At 45.9% G+C, this 23,920-nt stretch overlaps 8 protein-coding genes across 8 annotated transcripts; 5 read left to right on the plus strand and 3 right to left on the minus strand.

Moving 5' to 3' along the window:
- Nucleotides 1-432: 432 nt before the first annotated feature.
- PG998_014942 (uncharacterized protein) lies at nucleotides 433-1,670 on the plus strand (the record flags this gene model as incomplete). The annotated part of the gene is made up of 3 exons (XM_066881758.1): nucleotides 433-498; nucleotides 553-646; nucleotides 700-1,670. The coding sequence occupies 3 exons, from the start codon at nucleotides 433-435 to the stop codon at nucleotides 1,668-1,670; spliced, it is 1,131 nt and encodes a 376-aa protein (XP_066723303.1).
- Nucleotides 1,671-2,548: 878 nt separating this feature from the next.
- On the plus strand, nucleotides 2,549-4,094 carry PG998_014943 (uncharacterized protein; the record flags this gene model as incomplete). The annotated part of the gene is made up of 3 exons (XM_066881759.1): nucleotides 2,549-2,864; nucleotides 2,927-3,426; nucleotides 3,477-4,094. The coding sequence occupies 3 exons, from the start codon at nucleotides 2,549-2,551 to the stop codon at nucleotides 4,092-4,094; spliced, it is 1,434 nt and encodes a 477-aa protein (XP_066723304.1).
- Nucleotides 4,095-4,176: 82 nt separating this feature from the next.
- On the plus strand, nucleotides 4,177-4,932 carry PG998_014944 (uncharacterized protein; the record flags this gene model as incomplete). Its single annotated transcript, XM_066881760.1, has 1 exon — nucleotides 4,177-4,932. One exon carries the CDS (start codon nucleotides 4,177-4,179, stop codon nucleotides 4,930-4,932), a length of 756 nt encoding a protein of 251 aa, XP_066723305.1.
- Nucleotides 4,933-5,721: 789 nt separating this feature from the next.
- Nucleotides 5,722-7,737, plus strand: PG998_014945 (cytochrome P450; the record flags this gene model as incomplete). The annotated part of the gene is made up of 7 exons (XM_066881761.1): nucleotides 5,722-5,910; nucleotides 5,977-6,108; nucleotides 6,170-6,257; nucleotides 6,323-6,391; nucleotides 6,454-7,062; nucleotides 7,156-7,369; nucleotides 7,434-7,737. The coding sequence occupies 7 exons, from the start codon at nucleotides 5,722-5,724 to the stop codon at nucleotides 7,735-7,737; spliced, it is 1,605 nt and encodes a 534-aa protein (XP_066723306.1).
- Nucleotides 7,738-7,823: 86 nt separating this feature from the next.
- Nucleotides 7,824-8,806, minus strand: PG998_014946 (uncharacterized protein; the record flags this gene model as incomplete). Its single annotated transcript, XM_066881762.1, has 3 exons — nucleotides 7,824-7,845; nucleotides 8,030-8,499; nucleotides 8,591-8,806. The coding sequence occupies 3 exons, from the start codon at nucleotides 8,804-8,806 to the stop codon at nucleotides 7,824-7,826; spliced, it is 708 nt and encodes a 235-aa protein (XP_066723307.1).
- A 6,335-nt stretch (nucleotides 8,807-15,141) lies between these two features.
- On the plus strand, nucleotides 15,142-15,615 carry PG998_014947 (uncharacterized protein; the record flags this gene model as incomplete). Its single annotated transcript, XM_066881763.1, has 1 exon — nucleotides 15,142-15,615. The coding sequence occupies one exon, from the start codon at nucleotides 15,142-15,144 to the stop codon at nucleotides 15,613-15,615; it is 474 nt and encodes a 157-aa protein (XP_066723308.1).
- A 1,181-nt stretch (nucleotides 15,616-16,796) lies between these two features.
- Nucleotides 16,797-18,990, minus strand: PG998_014948 (uncharacterized protein; the record flags this gene model as incomplete). The annotated part of the gene is made up of 5 exons (XM_066881764.1): nucleotides 16,797-16,838; nucleotides 16,900-17,696; nucleotides 17,762-18,356; nucleotides 18,438-18,757; nucleotides 18,813-18,990. 5 exons carry the CDS (start codon nucleotides 18,988-18,990, stop codon nucleotides 16,797-16,799), a joined length of 1,932 nt encoding a protein of 643 aa, XP_066723309.1.
- Nucleotides 18,991-20,104: 1,114 nt separating this feature from the next.
- Nucleotides 20,105-23,870, minus strand: PG998_014949 (uncharacterized protein; the record flags this gene model as incomplete). The annotated part of the gene is made up of 7 exons (XM_066881765.1): nucleotides 20,105-21,182; nucleotides 21,419-21,512; nucleotides 21,572-22,210; nucleotides 22,281-22,906; nucleotides 22,960-23,568; nucleotides 23,612-23,711; nucleotides 23,771-23,870. 7 exons carry the CDS (start codon nucleotides 23,868-23,870, stop codon nucleotides 20,105-20,107), a joined length of 3,246 nt encoding a protein of 1,081 aa, XP_066723310.1.
- Between the last annotated feature and the right edge of the window lie 50 nt (nucleotides 23,871-23,920).

Below are 23,920 nucleotides of genomic sequence, written 5' to 3' on the forward strand. Positions count from 1 at the left end.
CTGCTGAAACATTTGGCTAACGGGGGTGTCATGTACTGAGGTGGTTCAGATCTGCTAGCTTACGGTAAGCCGTCTGAAAGGTAATACGTCCTTAGGAGGACCTTCCCTGTTTCCGGAGAATTCTTGCAATCGACCGGCCGTATTGTGAATCTTTAAGTCTCCGAAGGGCCCATATGGCCATTTCCCTATCAAACTCAACCTGGTTGCCATCGCGCCTCAACACGTCTGCTTCACAGAGCGGGGTACATGGTGGCTTCCTTGAAGCCTGCATCATGTGTTGTGCACACCACCTCATGACTATTGTGAATAGCGCATCGCAGCAGTCGGTCTCCTTTTAGCTTTCGCTTTTATAACCAAACACCGAAATCTCGCACCCAATGCTATCTTCTTCCAGCCTGTTCCTCTTCCTTTAACATCATATCAGCATATACAATGCCCCACGAATCACCAAGACCCGTCAAGCTTCGGTCAGCGTGTAACAGTTGCCACGCTGCAAAGGTGTGTATCTACATGACTCCATTCGGATCGCGGACCATGCTAATAAGTCCACAGACAAAGTGCAGTGGTCAGAAAACCGGCTGTAGTCGGTGTAGCGACCTGGATTTGCCCTGCAAGTACGAGGTATCCATGGTAGGCAAGGTTGCCGGTATACGCAGCAGAAGGCGGCACAGTATACAGCACGGTAGCACTTCATCCCAGTGCTCGACCTCCACAACAGTTGTTGCGTCGCAGGCGTCGGCGACGACGCCTGTAACGCAACCAAACCCCCTTGTGGTTCAGAGATGTCACTATGGGGGGAAAGCCTCGAGTTCGGAGACGAAAACGATTTCCCTATGCAGGAGGACAGCTCGACTTTCTTTAATCTCCCCGACATGGACTTGGATATGCCTTTGAATATGGCGGGTACGTCCCTCACGGCTGTGGTGGAGGGTGACGTAGATCTAAGCCAGTGGACGTTTCCCAATGCAAAGCAGCTGCCGGAAGAACCTAACCACGATGTACCGGCTTCATCAGTGATTGCCAACAGCATAAGAGCGACGGCGCGGAAACCGGGAGAGTGCGGAGTGCCCTCCAAGATAGATGATGGCGCGCATCATCCGATAGGCAATGTGGCGGCGTTCTTTGAGATCATTAATTCGCTAGTGGGCATCACTAGTACGAAAAGGTCGCACACCCTCGACAGTATTCTAAGCACTTGCAAAAGCCACACCCGGCGGCTGTTAGGCATCGTGGAAGAAGACGATTTTGAGCATTGTACGAGTAGTCGTACTCTGGTAGCAGTGGCGCTCAACCTTGTGATATGCGTGTTCGAAAAGTCACTCTACGTCGAGGAGACTCCTTCAGGCACGGATACGACTCGTCCCTGTGAGACTTTTCGGTTCCGCTACTCCATGCCGCGGGTCAGCTTCGGGTCTCTCCAGTACGACAACGGCGAGCAACTGGCCTTCTGCGTCCAGCTCATGCGCCAGGAGCTCTTGCGGACGCTGTCCCTACTTTCCCAGTTGCGACAGAAGCGCAGCAAGGAGAAATCGCCCGCCTCTATCAGTGCAGCCAACGTACAAGAAATATGGTGTCGGGAGTTCAGGGACCGGCTGCAAAGACTGCTTGATTTGTTAAACCAGGGTAGTCAAGGCGTCGATGTCAACGTCAACATCGAACAAGGGAGCTGAGTCTCTTAGGATGTGTAAACACAGCAAACTACATATACCCATAGAGATAGGTCATCACGTTGATAATTTCTCGTGGCTTCACTTATCACGGAAGATGCGGTGAACTCCAGAGTTATTCTCGAGTACGACAAACCCCGCACCTTTCCACTTGTTTATTTGCTGCCACGGGTTGTCACCTTATTTCGAGTTGTTGCCCTGTGAAATCAATCGTTCCCACGCCAAAAAGCGCAGTACTACCTCTTACACTGATGTATCCCATGCTTGGTTGATAATCATCACACAAACCCCAGAGAGAATGCCAGGTTATCAGATTGTTTGGTAACACCACTATGTGAGCCGTGTGCTGCCAACACCCCGACTCCGATGAGGTGTGCTGGTTATATTATTGGATAAATGAAAAGAGAAGGAAAGAAATCATAAGTACTCTTTGTGCCGTGCTGCCAATCAAAAGGTTGTCTGCGACCCGTTTGAGCTGAAGACAAGAAGTTGAGAAATGCGGAAGAGCGCGGTGCCTCTGACCCTGGTATGACGGTCGTAAGCAAAAAACAGAGCTTGGCAAATCTGCAGGTATCAGAGGGCAGACTCTCACAATGTCGAAGCTGGCCCCCAAAAAGGGTATTGGGTAACGGTCACCGGTCATGGTGCCCGCGGAGAAAGCAGAGCCCGAACCCGATTAGGAAGATGCTGGCGAGGCTTCTTTTTCATTCAATGCCTGGTCGAGAAGTTCGGAGGGCTCTTCGGAGTCCGTGCTATACTCATACGATACCACTCCCACCGTCAAATAACAGAGCTCGGTTGTCTGATTGGCATTGTCTTTGGAGTATGATGTATCACTCTTCTCCCGGTATCTTCCAATCTTTGACTCATTTGGTGATGAAATGGCTGCTATAGGCTTGGCAAAGGACGGGGCGCGTCGCCTGGGAGACCATCCCACCTTCAACGGCGAAGCTAGTACCAAGATCGATGCCATTGACACCCTAAGTGTTGTTCTTGAGAACCTCACGTCATCAGTCACCTCTACCCTCTCTTACTTAGAGGGGCCGCTTGCTCAGGCTCTAAGAGCAAGACTCCACGACCAAGATGGCCTACCTGACGAACGTCTGTCTCAGTTGGCTGCGAATGCAGTCAATATTTTGCACACTGTGCAGCGGCTGTTAGAGCCACGGAGCGCGATCCTAGCGGACCATTTCCTAGGTATGCCTCACCTCTCCTCTCACAACCGGCCTTGAAGTGGTAGCTGACTATTTGCAAACTAGGCTATGTCAATTCCAAGTGTCTCAATGCGGCTGTGGAAAGAAACATACCGGACGTCCTCGCTGGCGGGCCGATGACATTGGAGCGGCTCAGCGAGGCCAGTGGTGCGCGGCCTGACCGCCTCGAACAGGTGCTCAGAGTCCTCTACAACAACGGCATATTTGATTTTGACCAGACAACTGGGATGTACAGCAATAACGATACTTCGACTCTGCTCCGGTCCGACCATTGGACCCAGTGGCGCAACTGGGTGGAGCTGTATGGCAACCAGATGTACGACATGGCCCGGGGCATTCCGGAGTCGACGCGGAAACACATGACAAGGTCGCCGGCGCAGATCAACTTCGAGACCGACGCCAATATGTTTGCGTACTTCCAGGAACAGGGGTGGGTGGGACTCCTGCACCGCACTCTGGGTGGCGGCGCCGAGGCTATGGCGCCTGGAATTCTCCAGGATTACCCGTGGCACGAGCTCGACGACGACGCGAGTTTGTTGATTGATGTCGGAGGAGGCGGAGGGGGCTCATTGCCACCCTCCTGCGCCGATACAAGAAGCTGCGCGGCGGGGTTTACGACCTGCCCCATGTCGTCGAACAGGCCAAGGCAGCTTTTCATGTGCCAGGCGCCAAGTATGCAGACGTGGGAGACAGAATAGCTCCAGAAAGCCTCATCGGTGGTGACTTCTTCGACAGTGTCCCACCGTCGGAGACTTATGTCATGAAATGGTGCCTGCACGATTGGAAAGACCCCGAGGCCGTGAAGATTCTTTCCAACATTCGGCGAGCCATTGTCACAGGCCCGAAGAGTCGACTGATCGTCATGGAAACCATTCTCTCGGACGGGCAGGCGCAAAGGCTCTCCCGGTACGGCGATATCCACATGATGATGACTGCCAACGGCCAGGAAAGAACCGAGGCCCATTGGCGCGACCTGGTCCAACAGGCGGGCTGGGAGGTGCGCAAGATCTACAGCTTGCGCAATGCATGGGTCAAGGCCATCGAGCTCTTGCCCTCGACAGAAGTGGATGCCGGTAACAGAGAAGTTCGACACTTGTGCTCCCAGCACGACTGGATCAAAGCGAGCATGGGCAGCCTACTGCACTGTCCCGTTAATCAGGTGAAGGAGTCCATGCGGATTCTTGATTCTGGAACTGCAGACGGCATGTTTTAACCCCCTCTCCTTCCCCTATTTGTTCCTCAGTGACATGTGGCACAGTTGCTGACATCGCCGAATGTGATTAGGGCACTGGTTGATGGATCTTGCCTCGGTACTACCCAAGAGCACCCAGTTTGTTGGAACCGACATCACGAGCTACTATTTCCCGCCATCACCACCGCCAAACATCCATTTCGTCAAGCAATCAGTCACGGAGGAGTGGCCTTCTGACTGGCACGCATCGTTCGACGTGGTCCACCAGAAACTCGTGTTATCGGCTTGTGAACCCATCTCGGCCCAGAAGGTGGTCGATTCGCTCTTTTCGCTGACCAAGCCGGGCGGCTGGATCCAGCTCCTGGAGTGTGACCACTCGGGGGGGTTCAGCCCCGAGCAGGCGTCGCGCTACCCTGCCACAGTCCGGTTCGGGGAACTGGTGATGCGCTGCCGCGCGGCGACGGGGAAGTCGGGCCAATACGGCCTCTCTCTGCGGAGCTGGCTGCGTGAGGCAGGGGCCCGGGACGTGGTCGAGACGCTCCTGAATTGCCCCGTCGGTGCCCTGGCGCCGACAAAGGAAATGAAGCAGAGTACGACAGAGAACCTGCTGTCTGTGGTACGAGGTCTCAAGGCCGCTAGAGGAGGTATGACCGTCCCCCGCCGCACTCGCGTTTTGTCCCCCACTGACAGGCCTCTAGATATTCCCGGACTGGATCTTGACGCGAACTACTTTGACCAGCTGCATGACAATTTGCAGCACGAGCTTTACACCATTGGTAGTTTCCAGAGATTTCATTTGGTTTATGGGCGACGGTCGTTGAACGCTGGAGCAGCTTTGTCCAACGGCAATGGCATCTAAATTGTATTTAAGGCCACATAGTGTTTTTACTTGAGTTATTCATAGTCTTCCTAAATCCATTCCATCTACGAAATTATGATGCTCGAATTTTTGATATTGGTAGCTTTCAATGGCAAATTGATACTAAAGTCACGCACCGAGCGGGAATGAAACCGCAGAACTGGACAATATACTCTAAACTGATTTCATGCCTGTACCCCTATAACACCTCTTCTCCATATATCCACAAAGTCTTGCACCACGGAGAGTAGAGACTCTGGTATTTTCTACGTAGCCATCACTATGGGAAACAATCACGACGTGAGGCAAATATGACTCGCATTTATCTCACAGGTATATCTTTTATAGCTGCCACTGCCTCATTGATCTCCCCACGCAACATTCAATGGGGACTTGTAATTATACCATAGGCATCTCAAGAGATTGGGTGTAGCTAGAGTTGTCACAAGCACTATAAGCTAAATAAAATCCAAAATATCTGTTGACGGTGAGTCAAGTACGCCAAATTGGCGCGGGCGTATGTGTATTTCTCATTAGTGACTCTCATGTTGCTCCTCGGAAGCCTCCTCATTGGTCGGAGTCCTCCAAAACCGGCGTCCGGGGCGTATTGGCTCGGTTGCCGAACAGAGGCAGGCGTATCCACTACAAAAATGACAGGAAATAAGAAGATAGCTCAAGGATAAGATTACAGGTTCGCATATCAGCGTAGGTCTAGGAATCAGTACAACATCTATAATAACGAGCACGAAGGCAAGACACCTTCACAGTAGCAAATAACATCCGATAGTAATGCCTTCCCACGCCCCTGTTACGCAGGCCTTCTTCGGCCTGGCCGTGGCTCTACTGGTGAGTAGGGCAGTCCTACGCTTGTTTAGTCGGTATAAGCGAGTCGGCAAGTCTCGCCTGAGAACCTTCTTCACCCGCGAAACGCCCTCGCGCTGGGCCATGGATCACTATTCTCAGGAGGGTTACACCAAGGTTAGCTGCCCATTCGTGCTAAGAGTGCTACGGCTATCGGAAGCCATGAGCTGACAGGAACTCCAGTACCACTCTAAAGGCCAACCCTTCCTCGCCAAGGTGTTTGGTGAAGACTATTGGGTCCTCCCGCCCAAGTATCTCGCCGACATCAAATCTGCGGCGCCCAAAAGTTTAAGCTTCTTCCAGGCTTTGAGCGACGTGAGTCCCGTCATAACCCCGACCATAGGAAAACTGCTTCTTACCTCTCCCCACGTTGCAGTCCTTTAATATGCAAGCATCTGTGGGAAACCTTTACAGTAGCAACGTCGAGATCAAAGTTGTCACCCAATATCTTAACAAGAGGTTTCGTGAGCTACCCCTACGTCCCTCTGACGGCTTCGCGAGAGCTGGATTTACTGACCGAGAAATATAGCCAAGATTGTCCCCCTGCTGGCTGATGAAGCCGACTTCGCCGTGGAGAAGGAGATGGGGAACATCACCGGTTTGCAGCCCCCGCCCAGTCACCGCATGTTGCAACACGGATGCTGATAAATAGGCTATTAGAATGGAGAAGTTACAACGCCGCCGAGCTTTGCGCGCGACTGATACACCGCACCACGTCCCGGGTGCTCGTTGGGCCGCAGCTGTGCCGCGACGAGGAGTACCTGGACGTCACGGCCCGGTTCGCGCGGACGGTGCTGGTGCACGGCACGCTGTGGAACTTCGTGGCGCTGGGCCCCCTGCGGCGGCTGTTCGCGTGGCTGACCATCGGCGGGCACCGGCGGAACCTGGACCACGCGACGAGCATGCTCCTCCCCGTCATCCAGAACCGCCTCATCGACCGCGACAACGGCGTCGACGTCTCGGCCGAGAACGAGGACATGCTGCAGTGGATCATCGACACGCCCGGCTCCATCCCCGGCGACGAGACGCCCCGACGGCAGGCCCACCACCTGCTCCAGCAGACCTTCGCAGCCAGCAGCGCCACCGGCGTCCTGGTCACGCACGCCCTCTACCAGCTGCTCATGCTTCCCAGCTACGTGGAGCCGCTCAGGGAAGAGATTGAGCGGGTTCTGCTGGAACAGAGAGGCTGGACCGACAACGCGCTAAACAATATGCCCTTGCTGGATAGTTTCTTCCGAGAGACCATGCGCATGTATCCGGCTGGTTCGCGTGAGTGCCTTTCTCTCTCGCGCCCCTTTTGCTCCTCGTGATGTTAAACCGACCCTGGCTAATCTTCTTGTCCGCCCCGAGCGGGGGCCATAGTTACCGTTGCCCGTACCGTCATGGATGATTCCTTTACCTTTCACGACGGGTTCAAGCTACAAAGAGGCCAGAAGATGATTTTCCCATCGCTGGCCATACACTTGGACCCCAATAACTACAAAGACCCGCGGAATTTCGATGGCTTTCGCTTCGCCAAACTCGAAGGCCAGCAGAAGGCGGCCAGCGCTTCTACCGTCGATACGACGTTCCTTCAGTAAGCGTCCATCCCTCTTTATGAGACAGGTGACGGTCATTGTATCTAACTACGCGCTCTGAAGATTCGGGTACGGGCCGCACGCCTGCCCTGGTCGATTTTATGCCGTCAAGAAGGCCAAGCTTGTCCTCAGTCGCCTCTTGCAGCACTACGAGTTCCAATGGGATGGGAAAATATCTTCGCGCCCAGCCGGCATGGCTTTTGAAGCCCAGATGGTTCCCAATCGTGAAGCAAAGGTCTTGTTCCGAAGCAGGGGACCTCACAAGAATAGTGACAAGTTGGCAGCAGATACCAAAAATGATATAGCCAATCAGGCCAATGAGGAGTTGTTGGTATCGAGCTACAGTCGAACTCTGGAAGCCCCATAGTCATACCGGAGAAGGGCCATCCAGAAAATGTGTAGGTAGTCTTACTAGCCTTAGGTCAAGATCGTATGCGAGTTTGGATGCTAGCGTTACTGTGGTCGCATGGTGCGGCTAGCAGAGCATTAGTTAGGCAAAAGATAAAATATGTAATTTTTCTGTTGCCTTGATGACATAGATTATAAAATTATCCATCACTGTTCGGCCTTGGGAACAACACAGACCCAGCCAATCATTGACACACTGGACGTGGCCCTCTCCTCTTCGCTCAATTGCTTCAAAATCTCTCCCCCTCCACCTGACCTTGTCGTCTTCTGACCACCCAATGCAGTGCTTATCCATCCAATGGGGCGTGCTCAGGTGCTCGACGATCTCCTCGACACTCTCCGCCTGCCACTTGACCGCCTCGGTCCGTATGTGCTCTTCCTGGTTGACGTCAAAACCACCCGAGCGCAGCACGCGTGCTAGTTTCTCGCTCGTTGTCCACTCGGGCGGTATAGGCAGCACATTCTGACGGCCAGGTCCGTGGATGGCGTCGACGACCTTCTGTATTAGATAATGAACGCCGGCGCGCTTCCAGGTTGTGACGACGAGGTGACCGCCCGGCTTCAAGACTCGATACATCTCCGTGGCGCAATAATCCGGATCCGGAACCATGAAAAGGCCGAGATTCATGATTATGGCGTCAAACGTCTGGTCGGCAAAGCAGGCCAAGTCACCGGCATCATGGACAAAGGCATCTGCCGTGGCCCACCCAAGCGTCTCTTTCTGGTCAACGTAGGAGGTGACCATGTCAGTTGAGATGTCGATGCCGACAACGCGGGGCGGGGGGGCTCAGCGGTAGGCCAGGGACAAGGACCTCTTGAGAGGACGGAGACAGCAACAGCTTTGTGACAATGCCCGGGCCGCAAGCCGAGTCCAGGATGTGTGTTTTCGCGTCATAGCGGCCGAGAGGCAGACGGACGAGACCGTGGGCAGCTAGGGCTGACGCAGTCCGGCCAGCATGCTTCAGGTACTCTGCGGCCTGTAAAGGGCATGTAATTTGGCCGACACCTGAAGCCGACCGTTGGGCCATATTGGCAAGTGCGCGGTATGCGAGTGATACTATTGGGGGTTTGGTAGCATCCAACGGCAAGTTTGTGAGCCAATGTTGCGTAAGTATATGTGACTTTTATGCCTGGGTGTGGTGTTGAATGGTGTTGAGTGGTATTGCCATGTGAGTTAGAGAGGATTCCGGAGAAGGAAACGACAAATGTATTTATTCCTTATGGCTCGGGGGCCTGGGGGCCTGGGGGGCCTGATTGTCTCACAGGCTGGCAGATGACTGGCGAATGACTGAAAACCGTTTAAGGTTGACGTGGTAAGATCAGACCCCCCTCGCTAACTCCCCCTTAGTGACATTAGTAAAGTCTATTTTCCTACCTAAATCGCTTAAGTCCGATTTATAATATAAAATTAAATATAATAGTTAAAAATATTATTTCGTTTTAATAAAATTGATTATAAAATAATAAGAATTCCTATATAAAGGTATAAAATTATTTAAATTTATTAATAAATTTATAAGCTCTTAATACTTTTATACTTATTTTATATATAAACTTCTTTTTTAAATAACTTTTTATCCTTTTATAAAATTTATATATAAATTTATTATTATATAATATAAAATAAATATAATTAATTTATATTTACCCCTTTATATTAAATAGTTTATTTAAAGAGTTATAAAGTTCTAAAAATTCCTTTAATAAATATTTTTTAAGGAACTTTATTTTAAAAATAAATATACCTTTAATTCCTTTAAGAATTTTATTTATTCTTTAAAAACCTAATATTCTTTATTCTTTTTATAATTATTTTTTAATTAATATTTAAAGAGTTATAATACCCCCTTTTTAGGTATAAAAGGTTATAAAGAATTAAAAGCTTATAAATCTTTAAATAAATTTAATTATTTTTATACCTTTATATAGGAATTTTATTTATTTTATAATCGATTTTATTTAAAACAAATAGTATTTTCAGTTATTTTATTCAATTTTATATTATAAATTACTTTTTAAAATATTTAAGTAAGATTATATTAAAAATAGCCTATTAGCAATGGGGGGGAGTTAGTGAGGGGGGTGTAATCTTAATTAATAATATAAGTAATTAATAATGTAGTTAATAGTGTAGTTAATAATATAATTAAGAATATAATCTATAATTTAATTAACTATATTCCTATAATTCTTAAAACCTAAGTTTATTTATTTAATTTAATAATAGTCTTAATAATTAAAAGTAGTTTATATATATATCCTTTATTATTTAAATTTAATTTAATTTATTTATTATTTATTACTTAATAAAATTAAATTTTAATATTATATTATAAATATTAATATAATAATAATATTTAATTAAAAAAACCCGAAATTTTAAATATAAAAATAAAAATTCATTTTTTATTTATTAAAATATATTAACTTAAATTATAATATTATTAAGTAATACTTTATTAATAAAGTTATTTATTATTAAAAGTAAATTAAAGTAATTAAATGATTTAATAAAACTTAATTAATTATATAGCGTAATTATAATTAAATATAAAATTTAAAAGTATTTTTAATAAGGCTATTATAGTAATATATTTTATTATTAAATTAAATTTACTATTTAAATTAATTATTAAAATAAAATATAAAAAGAGTTTATAATTATATATTTAAATTTTCTTTTATTAAATCTTTTTATTAAAAGAATTATATTCTCGTTATTATTATAACCTAGGGGAAAATAATATATCACTAGCTATAAAATTATTAAAAAAATATCGAAAATAAAAGATTGTTATAATTCTAATTATTATATAGAAGTTAGTAAACTTAAGTATTAAAAGAATATAAATATTAGATATAATAAAAGAAGGGGGTTAAGGGGATAGCTAGTATTAACTATAGGAAAACGTAGCTATATTATATAAAGCTAGGCTTTTAGTTTAATTATAATTAAAGCTTATAATAATAATATTAAATACTATAATTAACTACTTATCTATTATAACGACGTAATTAAAGGGTATAAAAAAGATAATTATTTATATTATATTAATAATAACGTAGTTTATTACTAAGCGGAATGTATTACCGAGTAGAATACTTTTTTTACCGACCTTCTTTATTAAATTTCGATATATTTTATTTCTATAATTATAATATCTAATCCTTTATTAGAAAGTAAGCTCGAATTAATAGTTTAAATAATATAAAATCCCTTAAAGCTTATTAATTTATAAGCTATTATAAAAGTGTATAACGTCCTATTATCTATTCTATATTACCGACTTTATAGCCGAACTTTATAACGCGATATTTAACCGAATAATCGGAAATTAATAATAATTAAAGAGGAGGTATTATTTAAATATATACTCGATTTAAATACCTAAGGAATACCTTTTAAAATCGCTAATATAGAAGATATAACTAATTTTCTTATAAAAGTATATAATAATAAGCGCGTTAGGAGGTATTAAGTTAAGTATTTTATTAATTATAATTTAAATTTAAAGATTAAAATAAATCGGAAATACAATTATTAAAAGGTTCTTTATAAAGATCCGAAAGTTATTTCTAATTAATTTATACTAGTTATAAATATAAAGGTTAAATATAGTATTATAGATAAAGATATATAGAATTTCGATAAAACTAGCTTTATAATAGGTATTATTAATTTAATATTTATTATAATATATATTAATTAATTTAAAAAGGCGAAGATAATTTAATTTAATAATCGAGAATAGTCGATAGCGATAGAATATATTAATTTATAAGGCTAGTATATTCTATTATTTTTAATCGTTTAAAGCTAATATTACTTTATAAATTAATTACGTAAAACCGATTTATCGAGTGATTAAATAATTAAATTAATTTCTAATAGCTGGACCGATAATAAGATAGGCTTAGATTAGATTAAGTACTTCAATAAATATATTAAAGCGTAAATAAAAAGTTATTATCGCTTTTTAATTCTAAATAGTTATAAGAGTTATATTTTAATTAAATTTAAAATATATTATAAAAATAACGGTATTATTATATTTAATATACCTCCTTATTTATTTTACCTATTTTAGTTATTAAATATTATACTTTATTCGCCGTTAAAGTATATATATTTAAAGGAAATTAAGTTATTTATAAAAGCTTTAATAAATTATATTATAAAGTTCGAATTCTTTATTACCTTTAAAGCTATATATTTTATTATTTTTATAAAAAATAATATTAGATTTAGATTTAATATATTTAATTTAATATTTTATAATCTAGATGAGGTAATTAATAAGCTAGATATATATTTTTAAATATTTATATTTAACCCGTCCTATCCGGGGACGGCTAGTAATTATAACCTTTAAACGCTATCTAACCCTTAATAAATAATAAGGTATTCTACTTTTATTAAAAGTAGGATCTTAAATTATTAAAGAAGCTCTTTAATATTAATTTTAGATATTATAGATTAGATAGTGAAGGGTATAAACCGAATAGTTTATAAAATAACTATTATATATAAATAGGTCTATACCCTTTAAAATATTAATTTAATTTTTTTAAAGCGTTAGAGGGTTAAAAAAGTATAAATTTAATTTAAAGGAGCCTTTATTATTAAGGAATTTTAATATTTATAGAATAAAAAGGTAAAAGGGAAGTATCTAGCACTTAATAAAGGTAAAAATAGGGGTTCGTCGAAGCGGTACGTAATAGGTAGTAAGCGTTATAATATATACGGCGAGATAGGTTATAATATACGAATATATAAAAAGGATATAGAATCGAGTAGCGAACCGGATAGCAAGTAATTTTAATTAATTTAAAGCGTTATAATTAAATTAATTTATATAAAAGTATCGAGAAATAGAAAAAGTATTCTATTTAATAGTATGTTCCGCTCGGTAGTAAACTATATTATATTATATAATATATATTAATAATTAATTATTAATAATTAATAATATAAATTAAAATCTAATACTTAATAGTAATAAGTATAAGCTAGACCACTTAATATAGAGCTACCCTTATTATAAACTATTATTTTATACTTAAATCGTCGATTTCCTACCTTTTATAATAAATTGAATAAAATATATTTAAATTTTATTTAAATTAATTAAAATTAAAGTTCAAAAAAGAAATATTACTTATCTTTATAATTAAATTAAATAAATTACCTTCCCCTTTTAATAATAGCTTAAAGTTAATTTAAAAACTTTATATATAAAATAGGTATAAAATTAAAATTTAGAATAACTTTATAATATTTAAAATAAATTATCTTTTAAAATTTTATTAACTTTATATATTAAATATTAAGAGAGTTATTAAAGAAGAATAAAAGTTTATTAACTTTTTAAAGTAAATTTAAACTTTTTTTTAATAATAAATTTAATAATAAAGAATTTTAAAAGAAAATAAAAGATCTTAATAAATATATTAATCTTTTACATAATTTATAAAGATTTAATTTATATATTTAAAGATTAAAAAGTTATTTAACCTTTAATTTTAGATTTTTCTTTTTAAAATTATATTTAAAATTAAATATTTAATAATAAAGGAAGTAAAAATAAAATTAATAAAAATATTTATATAAAAATTAATATTAAAAGTATTCTATATTTAAAAAAGCTTATTTACGTTTAATTTATTTAAATTTTAAACCCCTAATTTTAAGAAAGTGGTTTATAAAGGGGGTGGTTCTGTATTATATAGTCTAGCTTAAGTATAAAACGGTAGTTTATAGTGGGGTGGCTCTGTATTAGGTAGTCTAGCTTATAGGAACAGTTGCTGCCTCTTAAGGAAAGATGTGCGTAGGCATTAGCTATTAGAGGCCCTGTAAAAAATTAAAAACTTGCCATCCTCTAACCATTAGTCAGCCTTGAGCGCCTTTTCAATTTTGCAAAAATGCGCATTCAGTCAGATATTAAATGTATTAGTCTATCCACATCCCCGAGCAGCTAAAGGCGCAATACAGGAGGCTGCGCGGCAGTGAGGCAGATTTTCAATAGCCAGTACTAGGAACTATTCGCCCCTAAAGAGCTAAGAATGCAGTGAAACTTCTCGCAGCTCGAACGGCAGTGCCCCCCCTGAACAGCGACTGAAAAGCGGAGACTGATCAGTCACAAGAAGCTATAATTGCAGTGAAGAAGGCACACCAACCCCTACATTGAGGGTGGTGTGGGGTCAGTGTTGGTTTATCAGGTGCGTGTGTAAAGCAATAAGGCACCATAAGGGCGGAAAATGTACGGAGTAGTGTAGTTTTGTTAATGTGCATTGACTCCCGACTCCCATCCTGCTGGCGGCAACATGCAGATTGGGCCTCGAACCTTTGGAGCGCGCTCCAGACCTCGCCACGGAATTGGCCGGGCTCTGGCGCTTTGAGAGTCCTACGACGGTTTCCGTAACATTTGGAGCGCCTGCACACGAACCTGGAGTGTTGGCGCTCTCTCGCGACGAAACGTTGACTAACTAATGTCCAAACGACGATGTATTTGCAGCACTGAAGAAATTTAACCAGATTCAACATGGTGATACCCAAGATTATGTTATGCAACAAATGTGAGGACATACGCTTCCAAAAGACAGCCCAAAGCTCACATGGACATTCCTTCTACTACATCATTCATTGGTCGCGAACGTCTTTTCTTAAGTCCATTGAAGAGCAGTGCAACTTTTGTATCTTGGTCCGAGCTCAAGTGGGGGACACAGAAGTCGACAGCGATTTACTTGACGAACTCGGAGCTTATGTCGTACTCAAGCTGAGAGCCATCCAGCATGACGATGATGACCCGGATTCCGACCTACAATGGGGCTGCACCATCATTAGTACCCTTGGAAACGCAGTTTTGGATGAGATAGACGTACTTCCCGGTATAATCTTCGCAAATATTGTCATGGATTTCAACACTCACTAACCCCAATGTCCATTTCGGACTCTTACCAGCAAGCTCTCGATGATTATACTATAGAAGTTGGTCTTGCCCTCGTGAACTCCTAGCTTGTAGGACGACGTTACTCACCTACTACGCAGTTTAAGAAATTTCGTCTAAACAGAACTAGCGAGCACGTATGTTCGCCATTGAACATCAAATTAATCAACTTGTGGAAACATGAGTGCATCAGCTATCATAACCATTGCAGATTAGGAAGTCCTGGCACTGGAAACACCAACTTGCCTTGTCGCTTGATCAATGTCGAGAATCCCCAAAACCCCTTTCTTGTCAAAACAAATTCGGGGATGCAGGCTATCTACATTGCCCTAAGCTACTGCTGGGGCCATCGTCCACAGACCATGACTTTGAAGGACACTATATTACGTCACTCAAACCGTCTACCAGTAGAAGTCATGTCCAAGACTTGCAGAGACGCCATCCTGGCCACGTACCTACTCGGGTACAAGTACCTCTGGATTGATGCACTATGTATCATCCAGAACGATGCCAACGACAGGGATTCGGAGATAGCCAGGATGGGCGACATATACCGATATGCCGTGCTAACAATCTGCGCAGAAGGGTCCCCGAACGCTCACACCGGTCTCTTCCCCGACGTGCCGACCGACCCACGTGAGGTATATCCATGCCAGATGACCATGTCGGTCGAAACCGCAGACATGTCAATCACGCGCCAACTCACAATCGCAGGCTCACGCAACGGAGAAGACTTCCTACATAAGCGCGGATGGACTCTACAAGAAGAAGTCCTCACCTCGCGCGCCCTGGTGATCGGCCAAGGGGTCACGTCTTGGCGATGTGCTTCGGCGACGGCTCGCGACACGGATCCAGTGCTGAAACCCCTTCCACTCGACCCCTATTCATAAGATGACGATGGAGACTCCGTGGGGTCGCCAAGATCTCGTGGACACACATTGGATGTCGCGCGCATGCGGAAATGGCTCTATGAATTTTCAGGAACTCGGCAGTTGGTGGGAAGCCAGGGAGTCGACGCAGGACACCCCGCCTTCGCCGCTTGGTACGCCCTCATTGAGGGCTATAGCGATCGAGAGCTTACAAAGGTCTCGGATACGCTTCTTGGAGTGCTGGGTATCGCGACGGTCATGAAAGACTCCCTCAACACGCATTATGCCCAAGGTTTATGGGTTGCGGACCTACCACGAGGGTTGATGTGGTATGTAGCAGCCAACGACGACCGCCAGGTTCTTCTCGATTCTGCGATGGGAGAGGACAGGGACGCCAGGCTTTGCGCGTCAGCTATCCCATCGTGGTCTTGGGCTGCCGTGGGCAAAGTACGGGTCCGATTCTGCGAACTGCGCTGGGTCGGGGAGCGGAATACCAAGATTTTGGCAGATGTCATGGTGAGCCCGATTAGCAAAGAGGATATAATACTATTGGCCAAGGGCCAAATGGTCAAGGTGGATCTGGTTCTAAGTCGGGAATTTACCAAATGGAGAACGGACAGGATATATGGAAGTCGAGCTGTGCGTGGGCATGAGTCTGCGTTCGCGAGTGTGGCCACCGGGGGTGTCCATCCGAGATTCCCGGCGCTGCTTTTTCACCCAAAGAGTGAAGAAACGCTTGTCGGGGAAGCAGCACTGGATCATGAGTTTGAGAACCCACCACAGGACATGACAAGGCATTTTGCAGGGAAAACAGAAGTTTGCTGCCTTATCTTGCAACACTGGGAGGATGGTGATGAAGGGGATAGAGAACGCTGGGCTTGTCTCATTCTTGCAGCCGTCGATGGAGACGCCCTGGCTTACCGACGTCTCGGTGTCGGGTTTCTCAACTCAAGGAGCGTTTTGGGACGGGAAATGGGCAATGACACAGTCAGCTGTGAAAGTATTACGATTCTTTAGTTAGACCGGAGTATCATTTTGAGGAGTTGAAATCACGTTAGCTATTTTGAGAACATATCAGGACGCTGGCATCCGGCGTCCTAGTTGAGATCAACCTGAAGTTCTGGCAAATAGTGCTGGTAGAGTGAACGCGTCCCGCAAACTGTCAGCGGAAAATCGAATATTGCGCTTCTTTCCGCCCCCTGCTACTCTGCGTTCTCCCACTCTTGGATAATGATATCCGCAGCCTGGATTTCTGTTAGCGTGGCTCGATTCCCGATAACCAGAGGGATGGAATGAACTGCATACCTTCTCTCCAATCGCGTACGCCAACGAGCTCGTATGAGACGAAGGCAACAACGGCGCCACACTCATATCCACGACCCGGAGCCCGTCCGCCCCGTGCACCTTCAAGTCCTTCCCGACCACGCCGCCCATCTCGCGCGGCAGCATGGCCGCCGTGCAGCACGGATGATGCAGCGACAGCTGCACCGAACGCCGCGCGTAGTCCGCGAGCTGCTCCGTCGAAGTGACGTTGACGCCAGGGGCAACCTCAGTGGCGCCATGCGCCCGCATGGTCGGCGAGTCAACGACTTGGCGCAGGTATCGGAGGTGGGCCACGTAGACGGCGATATCCAGCGGGTTGCTGCCACTGCGGTAGTCCAACACCGGCTGCTCGAGCGGGTGCGTCGCGTTCAGCCGGACGCTGCCGCGCGAGAAGGGGTGCAAGTTGACCGTCGACAGCGACGTGCCGCCGCCGAAGGGGACTTCGAGGCTCGGCGCGGACGCGTGCGAGAGGAACTTGAGGAGGAGGGCGAGCTGGTGCTCGTAGCCTGCGATCATGGCTGGTGAAGTGCTGATGTCAGGGGGAAGGTACAGCGCTGCATTGTCCGACGGGGGGTTCACAATCTGTTGCTTAATAGCGTTGATAATGGTCTCGAAGTCAGCTGTCATGTTAGCTAGGGGTATGTAGATGGCGTTGTTCCTCATAGCCAGTGTGTATGCGCCCCTTGCCGGTGTTTCGTCAAACCCAGCTGTGGCGTCGGCAATAAATGCAGGATCATACATGTCTGCTGGTAAAGGGGAAAGATCCAGAGGTTTCGTGTCTACACGGCGTTAGCGTATGTCAATATTCTTAAAATGACGTAGTCATGGTAGTGAATATACTCACAATTCCATTCTACTATCGACGATGAGTGATCCTGTAGGTTTGCACCTACGCCCGGAAGGTCTACCACCGAAGATATACCAACCTTTTGAAGTATCTCAGCGGGACCTAACCCACTGCGATGTAATATTGTTGGTGTGTGCAGTGCCCCGGCCGATATGATGACTTCCAATTTCGCCGTCACGTTGAACAGCTGGCCGTCCGACAGTGATCTCACTTCCACAAGGGGCGGGCGCCCGTCCTGGGCTTTTCCATCCGGGTACAGGACCCTCAAAGCCTGATGCTGCACTAGCAGGTCATAGTTGTCCCTGGTAGTGTTAACAGCCGCATAGTGACCGAGCCCCGAGTGGGATCGTCGGCTTGTTGTCGGATGCTGGGAGGTGGGTATCCAGCAGATGCCCGCTTTGTCGCCACCGGCACATTCCTCTAGACTGGGAATATCCATTTCCTTCAATGCATCGTGGACAATCAGGCGATCAGCCCACTGGAACGGTGGGAAGCTAGAGTGTATGGGCGTGGTGCCCCCGTAAACACTATCGTCCCAGGTGTAACCAAACTCTTTGACGCTGGTCTCGGGAGGCTGAGTGAAAGTCACGCTCTGAAACAATTTCGTCATCAGCAATCTTGGGTAGGTAGCCCGGTATCCTCGATAGTGGGGGTTTCAACAACGACACCGTACCTTCTTGAAGTGTGGGAAAATTCCCTCCCAATTCCACCTGTGTTCGCTCTGATCGAACCCTTCGATACCTGTCGCTGTATCCCACACATCAAAGTCGTGGCGTGAACCTCGGTCAAAGAACTGCCCGTTGACGCAACTGCTGCCCCCGACGACCTTCCCGACGACCACCATGGCTGTCTTGTTGGTTACATCAGGACTCGGCAACGAATTGAACGTCCAACGGCTGGCACCTGGGAACCCCGGCGCATGCTCGACTTGTGGCGGGTCGAAATAGCCTCGCCCATATTCGATTTCGCCGTACTCGACGACCAGTACAGTTTCTGTGATGGTCTGGTCAGTCTGGCAAGCAAGCGGGAGCCGAAGGCTTCTGCTTACTGCGGGGAAACGCCTCGCTAAGACGGTCTGCAACTGTGAGTCCGGCTGTTCCGCCGCCAAGGACAACAAAATCGTACTGGTCGCGCAGCTGCGTTACTTGCCGCTTGGTGACGACATCTCGTGCCCCTTGGGCGAGGGTCTGCAGAGCGCTTAGCAGCAAGATGCTGCGGAGAGACATTATCATCATTGAGGAGTCCTTTTTAGGCAAGCAAAGTCTCTATCTAGTCTTCCAAAGGTCTGTCAAGGCGTCGATATTATATAGTTTGCCAACTTTCTATAGTACAACCAGCGATATTTTCGTGCCATGGATTACGTGCATGCGCCAAGCAGTGATGAGGCCAATCCCGCGACTTGATGGAGGTCATGTGATATCTTGGCATCTGCGAAGCAATTACCCATACGAAAGGTGCATGTCGGGTTAGGTCTAGGTGCAATGCGCCGCGGTGTGAAGAAATTCGCGATGAGCATGTATCGGTCAAATGCAACACCCGGCCTGGTATTGTGGCGGTAGCAGGGACTATTTAGGTGCATCGCGACTCTGGGTAATGTATAGAATATGGTGGGTTGCACGATGAAGGAAATGGGTGTTCTTTCTCAATGCAAAAGGCGAATCCCTGACGGAGGGGGCAGTGCTGGTGCATCAGACCATGCAACCGTGCAGCGAGGCAACCGCCCCCTAGCAGCTAAAATTGCAGTGGAGAGTGTATCACTGCACCCCTTGCGGCTCTGTGCTGGAGAGAGAGAGAGGGGGGAAGGGGGGGGTGGTTCCTAATTCGGCAATGTGGCATCTAATAATGTCGTATCAAATAAGGTTGAACGGCGATCTTGAGCCGGTTACTAATTATGAGTGAGCATCGCCAGGAGCGGTATATTCCCGCCCCTGTTCTTCGAAAGGTGGCATTGGTGAATTGAGGCTTTTGATAGACCTACTTGGGTTTTATCTATCTATCATGATTGCTCAATTCTAAACACAAGGTCATGTCGGTCACGGCGGCGCGCGCGGTGGTGCTAGTGGTGTTCGTGGGATTGGGTGCCTAGGTACCTTCGTCTACTGCTAGCTCGGCATGAGAAATAGATAAACTAGTTTATAACAAAACTCATCAGTAGCAAAGCCCCATTCCAGGCAGTAGTGTCAACCAGATTATAGTCTCCGCATCACACAATAAAATAGACTAGGGATGGCACTTAAAAAGACTCTGGGAACTCCTGTGGTGCGCTATATATAGCTAATAATCGAACTCTCGATAATTCCTTTTAGAAATATCACCCCGTTATAGCATGCCCATGTTCGGTCATTCAGTTTTCCTAACCCTCTTACTTATCGTGGAGAAAGATGAATGCAGGCCTCGCTTAAGCCCAGCATAGGACTTGGTCTGAGATGCGTTCGGCGGAGGCATCCCGTCGCCCACGGAGATTGGAGAATCCACACTAATGGTTGATTGCGGCGTGCTCGCCGAGTCCCCCGAGGATTGAGCACTTGGTGACGTCGAAACAGGAATAGTTGACGACTGGGACCCCGCTGTTTCGCTCGATCTGCTATCGGCATCCACTGAAGATGCATCACCTCGCACCGGGTCCCCTTCGTCTTGGTAGAACCAAGCAATGCTACGGCTCTGTCCAAATATGACGGCACCCCCATCGCGAAGGTCGACTGGGGTTCTCTGTTTCAGCTTCGTCGTGAAGTTAACGGGCAGCAACGCTTGAACAGGCTCTTGATGATGTCCCCTGCCGTTGCTTGCGGTACATGAACAACGTCTGAACCCGCTAGGCTTCACTGGCCACAATATGCCGTCGCAGATCTTAATGGGGTTGACACCGACATTGCCATCGTATCGCTCAACGATGTTCTTCAAGTCAGACACGCCAGCCGCGAGGTAGTAAGAGCCACATGGAAGTGTCTTCCACAGAGGGCACGAATTGTCAACCGATGTCTTTGGTCGAATGAGCTCCCCAAATCCCCTTCCAAAGATTGTGATGGCGCGAATGGATCGAGTGAAGTCAACCCAGCCTTTTCCGAAGAGGCTTAGTGTTGCGACACGCGGGAAGAACGGATCGCCATCAGAGACAATATCATTGAAGTCCCAACCCTCAAGGTAGCGTCGTGGCCGAGGGTCGATTTTCAATCCGCTTCGGCTTTCGGCCTCGGCCTGGTAGTCTATAAGGACCTCAAGGGTGTTGTATATGTGTTCGACTTCGTCTTGGAGACAGTAGTACTTCTCTGACGAGCCTCTGCCGGTCACTCCACTTGCCTGATGAGACGTCGTTTCCTCCGTCCTGTCCAAGTAGAGTCGGATCGTACGATTCTCCTTTTTCGTGAGAATTCTCAGCGCCCTTTGACTGTCTGTAGCGGTTGCATCCTCCTCCAGGTCACTGGGTTGCATTAGAAACTCCGATTGAAAGATGGTCCGGCTATGGGCGTTTGTCGCTTGGAGAAGGTGGAGCAAAGCGGTCGCTCCATTCACTAGCCAACCCCTTTTTTCCATATCGTCCCAAAAGACGACAAATTTCGATCATATCCATTGGAGTTTTTGAAATATCCATGTCGGGTGATGGTGCAGGGCTTTTCTCGCCTTCCGATTACAAAGCCTGCCATTCCTGTGACGAACTGGCCTCCGGACACCTCAATCTTCTCCAACGCGCAACCGGCTCTCGGCTTTGGCAGTTGGGATCGACGTACTCCATAATCCGCCTTCGAAGTACCTATCGTAGACTTAGTTGCTGTAGCATTATTTGAATTGGATTGGCGTGAATAAACTCACCAGCGGTCATGATCGCCTGCTCACACCAACCTAGGATATGACGAGCTCGGTTCAATTTAGATTTCGAAACCCATGGTGTCTCGACGTTGCTATCCATGTAGGAAATGCGTTGCTCTGGATGTTTGCTTGATATCATGTGCCAGTACACGATACTGGTATCGTTAGAGGTTTCCGTTGGTACTAACATGACGGAGAATCCTTTCAGAAAGGGTTTCGAGTGGTACGTATTTATGTATTGGGTCCGCGTCAGTGCGGCCATGAGCGGCAGAGGCACTTCCAAGCCCGTACCCAAGATGGGCCGTTCAGGGATGGGGAAGCCTTTCGCAACCACCGGCTTGTACCACAAGCTGTGCCAACACTGTCCGTTGATAGCTTGAGGTGGAGTGACGTGTATCATGACGGGAAATGAAATCTCGCACACCTGACCGGATCGGTTGTTGTGGGATGGTAGCGCACAATAGATCGTGGGGGTGCATTCGGCTATTTGATAACAGTCATCAGGAGAGGGACGCATAGCTGCCCCCAACCACGAAAGCTGCTCGCCAATCTCTGCAACAAAGTCAGCAAGTCCTGAAACCCTGACTTCCAGAAGCTCGTCACTAAATCTGGCCTCAAGCGTCATCGGGCTAGGCTCGATTACTTGAGTTTTTGGTCAGTCTTGATTAATCGTACACTGTCCAAACTTTTGAATACCGAAGGGTGAACTTACGTTCCAACCGAGTAGCATATTCGGGATTCTTTAGTAACTGTTGGATAAGCTGCAATGTTCGTGGGCCAGTTATTGGCCATGTTTGTGACATGTAATCGAGGCAAGTGGCTGTTTGTGCATCAATACAGGATCCCGTGAGTGTGATAACGCCTATGATGGCCTCGTAGTCTGGGATATCGTACTCCTGCTCCTGTAAAAATCGCATCATATTCCAATGAACGATGTACTGAACAGTCGCTCTGTGGGATTCGGCGTATCTGCTGATGCGGCTGTCGGAAGGTGTCCATTTCAGAACCTTTTCACTGATCGCTTCCATCACGTCTGGGTTTGCTCTTGACAGCAAGGCCTCTCGGCTGAGATGGGCCAAAAGCCATTTGTACATGGGATCTTTGCAGACAATATTGACATAGCGGTCAATCCCAGGAATTTCAAAGTCAGAATCGTACTCCTCGCTTGATTCGTCGATTTCATCAATGTTGTCGATAGGAAGAGCGTCATATTGATCATCGTCCTTGCAAAGCAACCATCTGTTCAAGATTTCTGATCCGGAGTCGTCTGAATCTATCCCCACGTGTGACTCGTTGTAGTCATGATTATTGTGTTCGTTGAAAGTTTCTGCAATGGATCTTTGAATGCATGTGAGCTGAGTGGTTGGGAGATGCGGCAGTTATGTCCTTACCTGCGGAATTTGTGAATAAAAACCATGACATCTCGGTGTGTCTGTGAAGATGCACCATATCCCAGTCCAAGCGCGAAGGTACTCAAGACTCCAGGAAGGGCATCGACGAGCTTTTGTATGGTTATTCCATCCCGTTGGGTGGTTAGAAGCTGTTTTGACAAGTCATCAACAAGGATATTTATGTGATTTGCCAAACGCGGGTCGGTTATGGATATGGCGACTGTGTATATTGTGTTGCAGTCCTCCACAAGTGCGCTTGCCGGGCTGTTACTTTCCTTTTCTGGACATCCCGGGTCGTGTTGCATATTGTAGGACTTCAAACATGCACTGAAATGCTTTTCGTTCTTCAGGTCAGACTTCGCTGTCCCATATCCGGAGTCTGATGGTTGAGGCGCCTTCGGGAAAGTGACTCCAATATTTGAACCTCTAGTGTGATTGTATTGCGCAGAACGGTAGTCCTCACCGTCTCTAGACGACCACATGTCGCTCAATCTCGTTCTATTGCTTGGAATGTAGTTGTCGACGTCTGGTCTGCTAGGAGATCCCCGAGTGTCAGGGGGCAATTGACTTTGGATCAAGTCCCATACTGATCTTTTGCCCTCTGAGGGGCTGTTGTGGTGTCTGGCAGTGTTTTCGGGGATGATACTCGTACTGTTCGCACTCGAATCGCACTGCTCGGATGAGACCCCGTGTGTTTCCTTCGTTGCCGCTTTCTGGTCTTCGTCCAGCCTCGTTCCTGGGTCCATGTGCCCCTGAAATATGTCAATTGCGTGTGAAAGCTGCTGCAACGCCGGGTCCCCTGTTTTCCTACTTCCGTCCTGGGTTTGGCTAAGGAGAGTTCGAACCTTGGATTCCCGAAGAGCTTCATCGGGTCTCGTGTCTGGCCCCGATATTGGCAAACCTAGGGACATTTTCTCTAAAATCATGTGAACCACCTCAGTTGAAATAAAGAAGCCAGGTC

The sequence above is a fragment of the Apiospora kogelbergensis genome (assembly GCF_038363985.1).
Source record: "Apiospora kogelbergensis strain CBS 113332 chromosome Unknown utg000016l_segment0_segment0, whole genome shotgun sequence".
NCBI classification, from domain to species: Eukaryota; Fungi; Ascomycota; class Sordariomycetes; order Amphisphaeriales; family Apiosporaceae; genus Apiospora; species Apiospora kogelbergensis.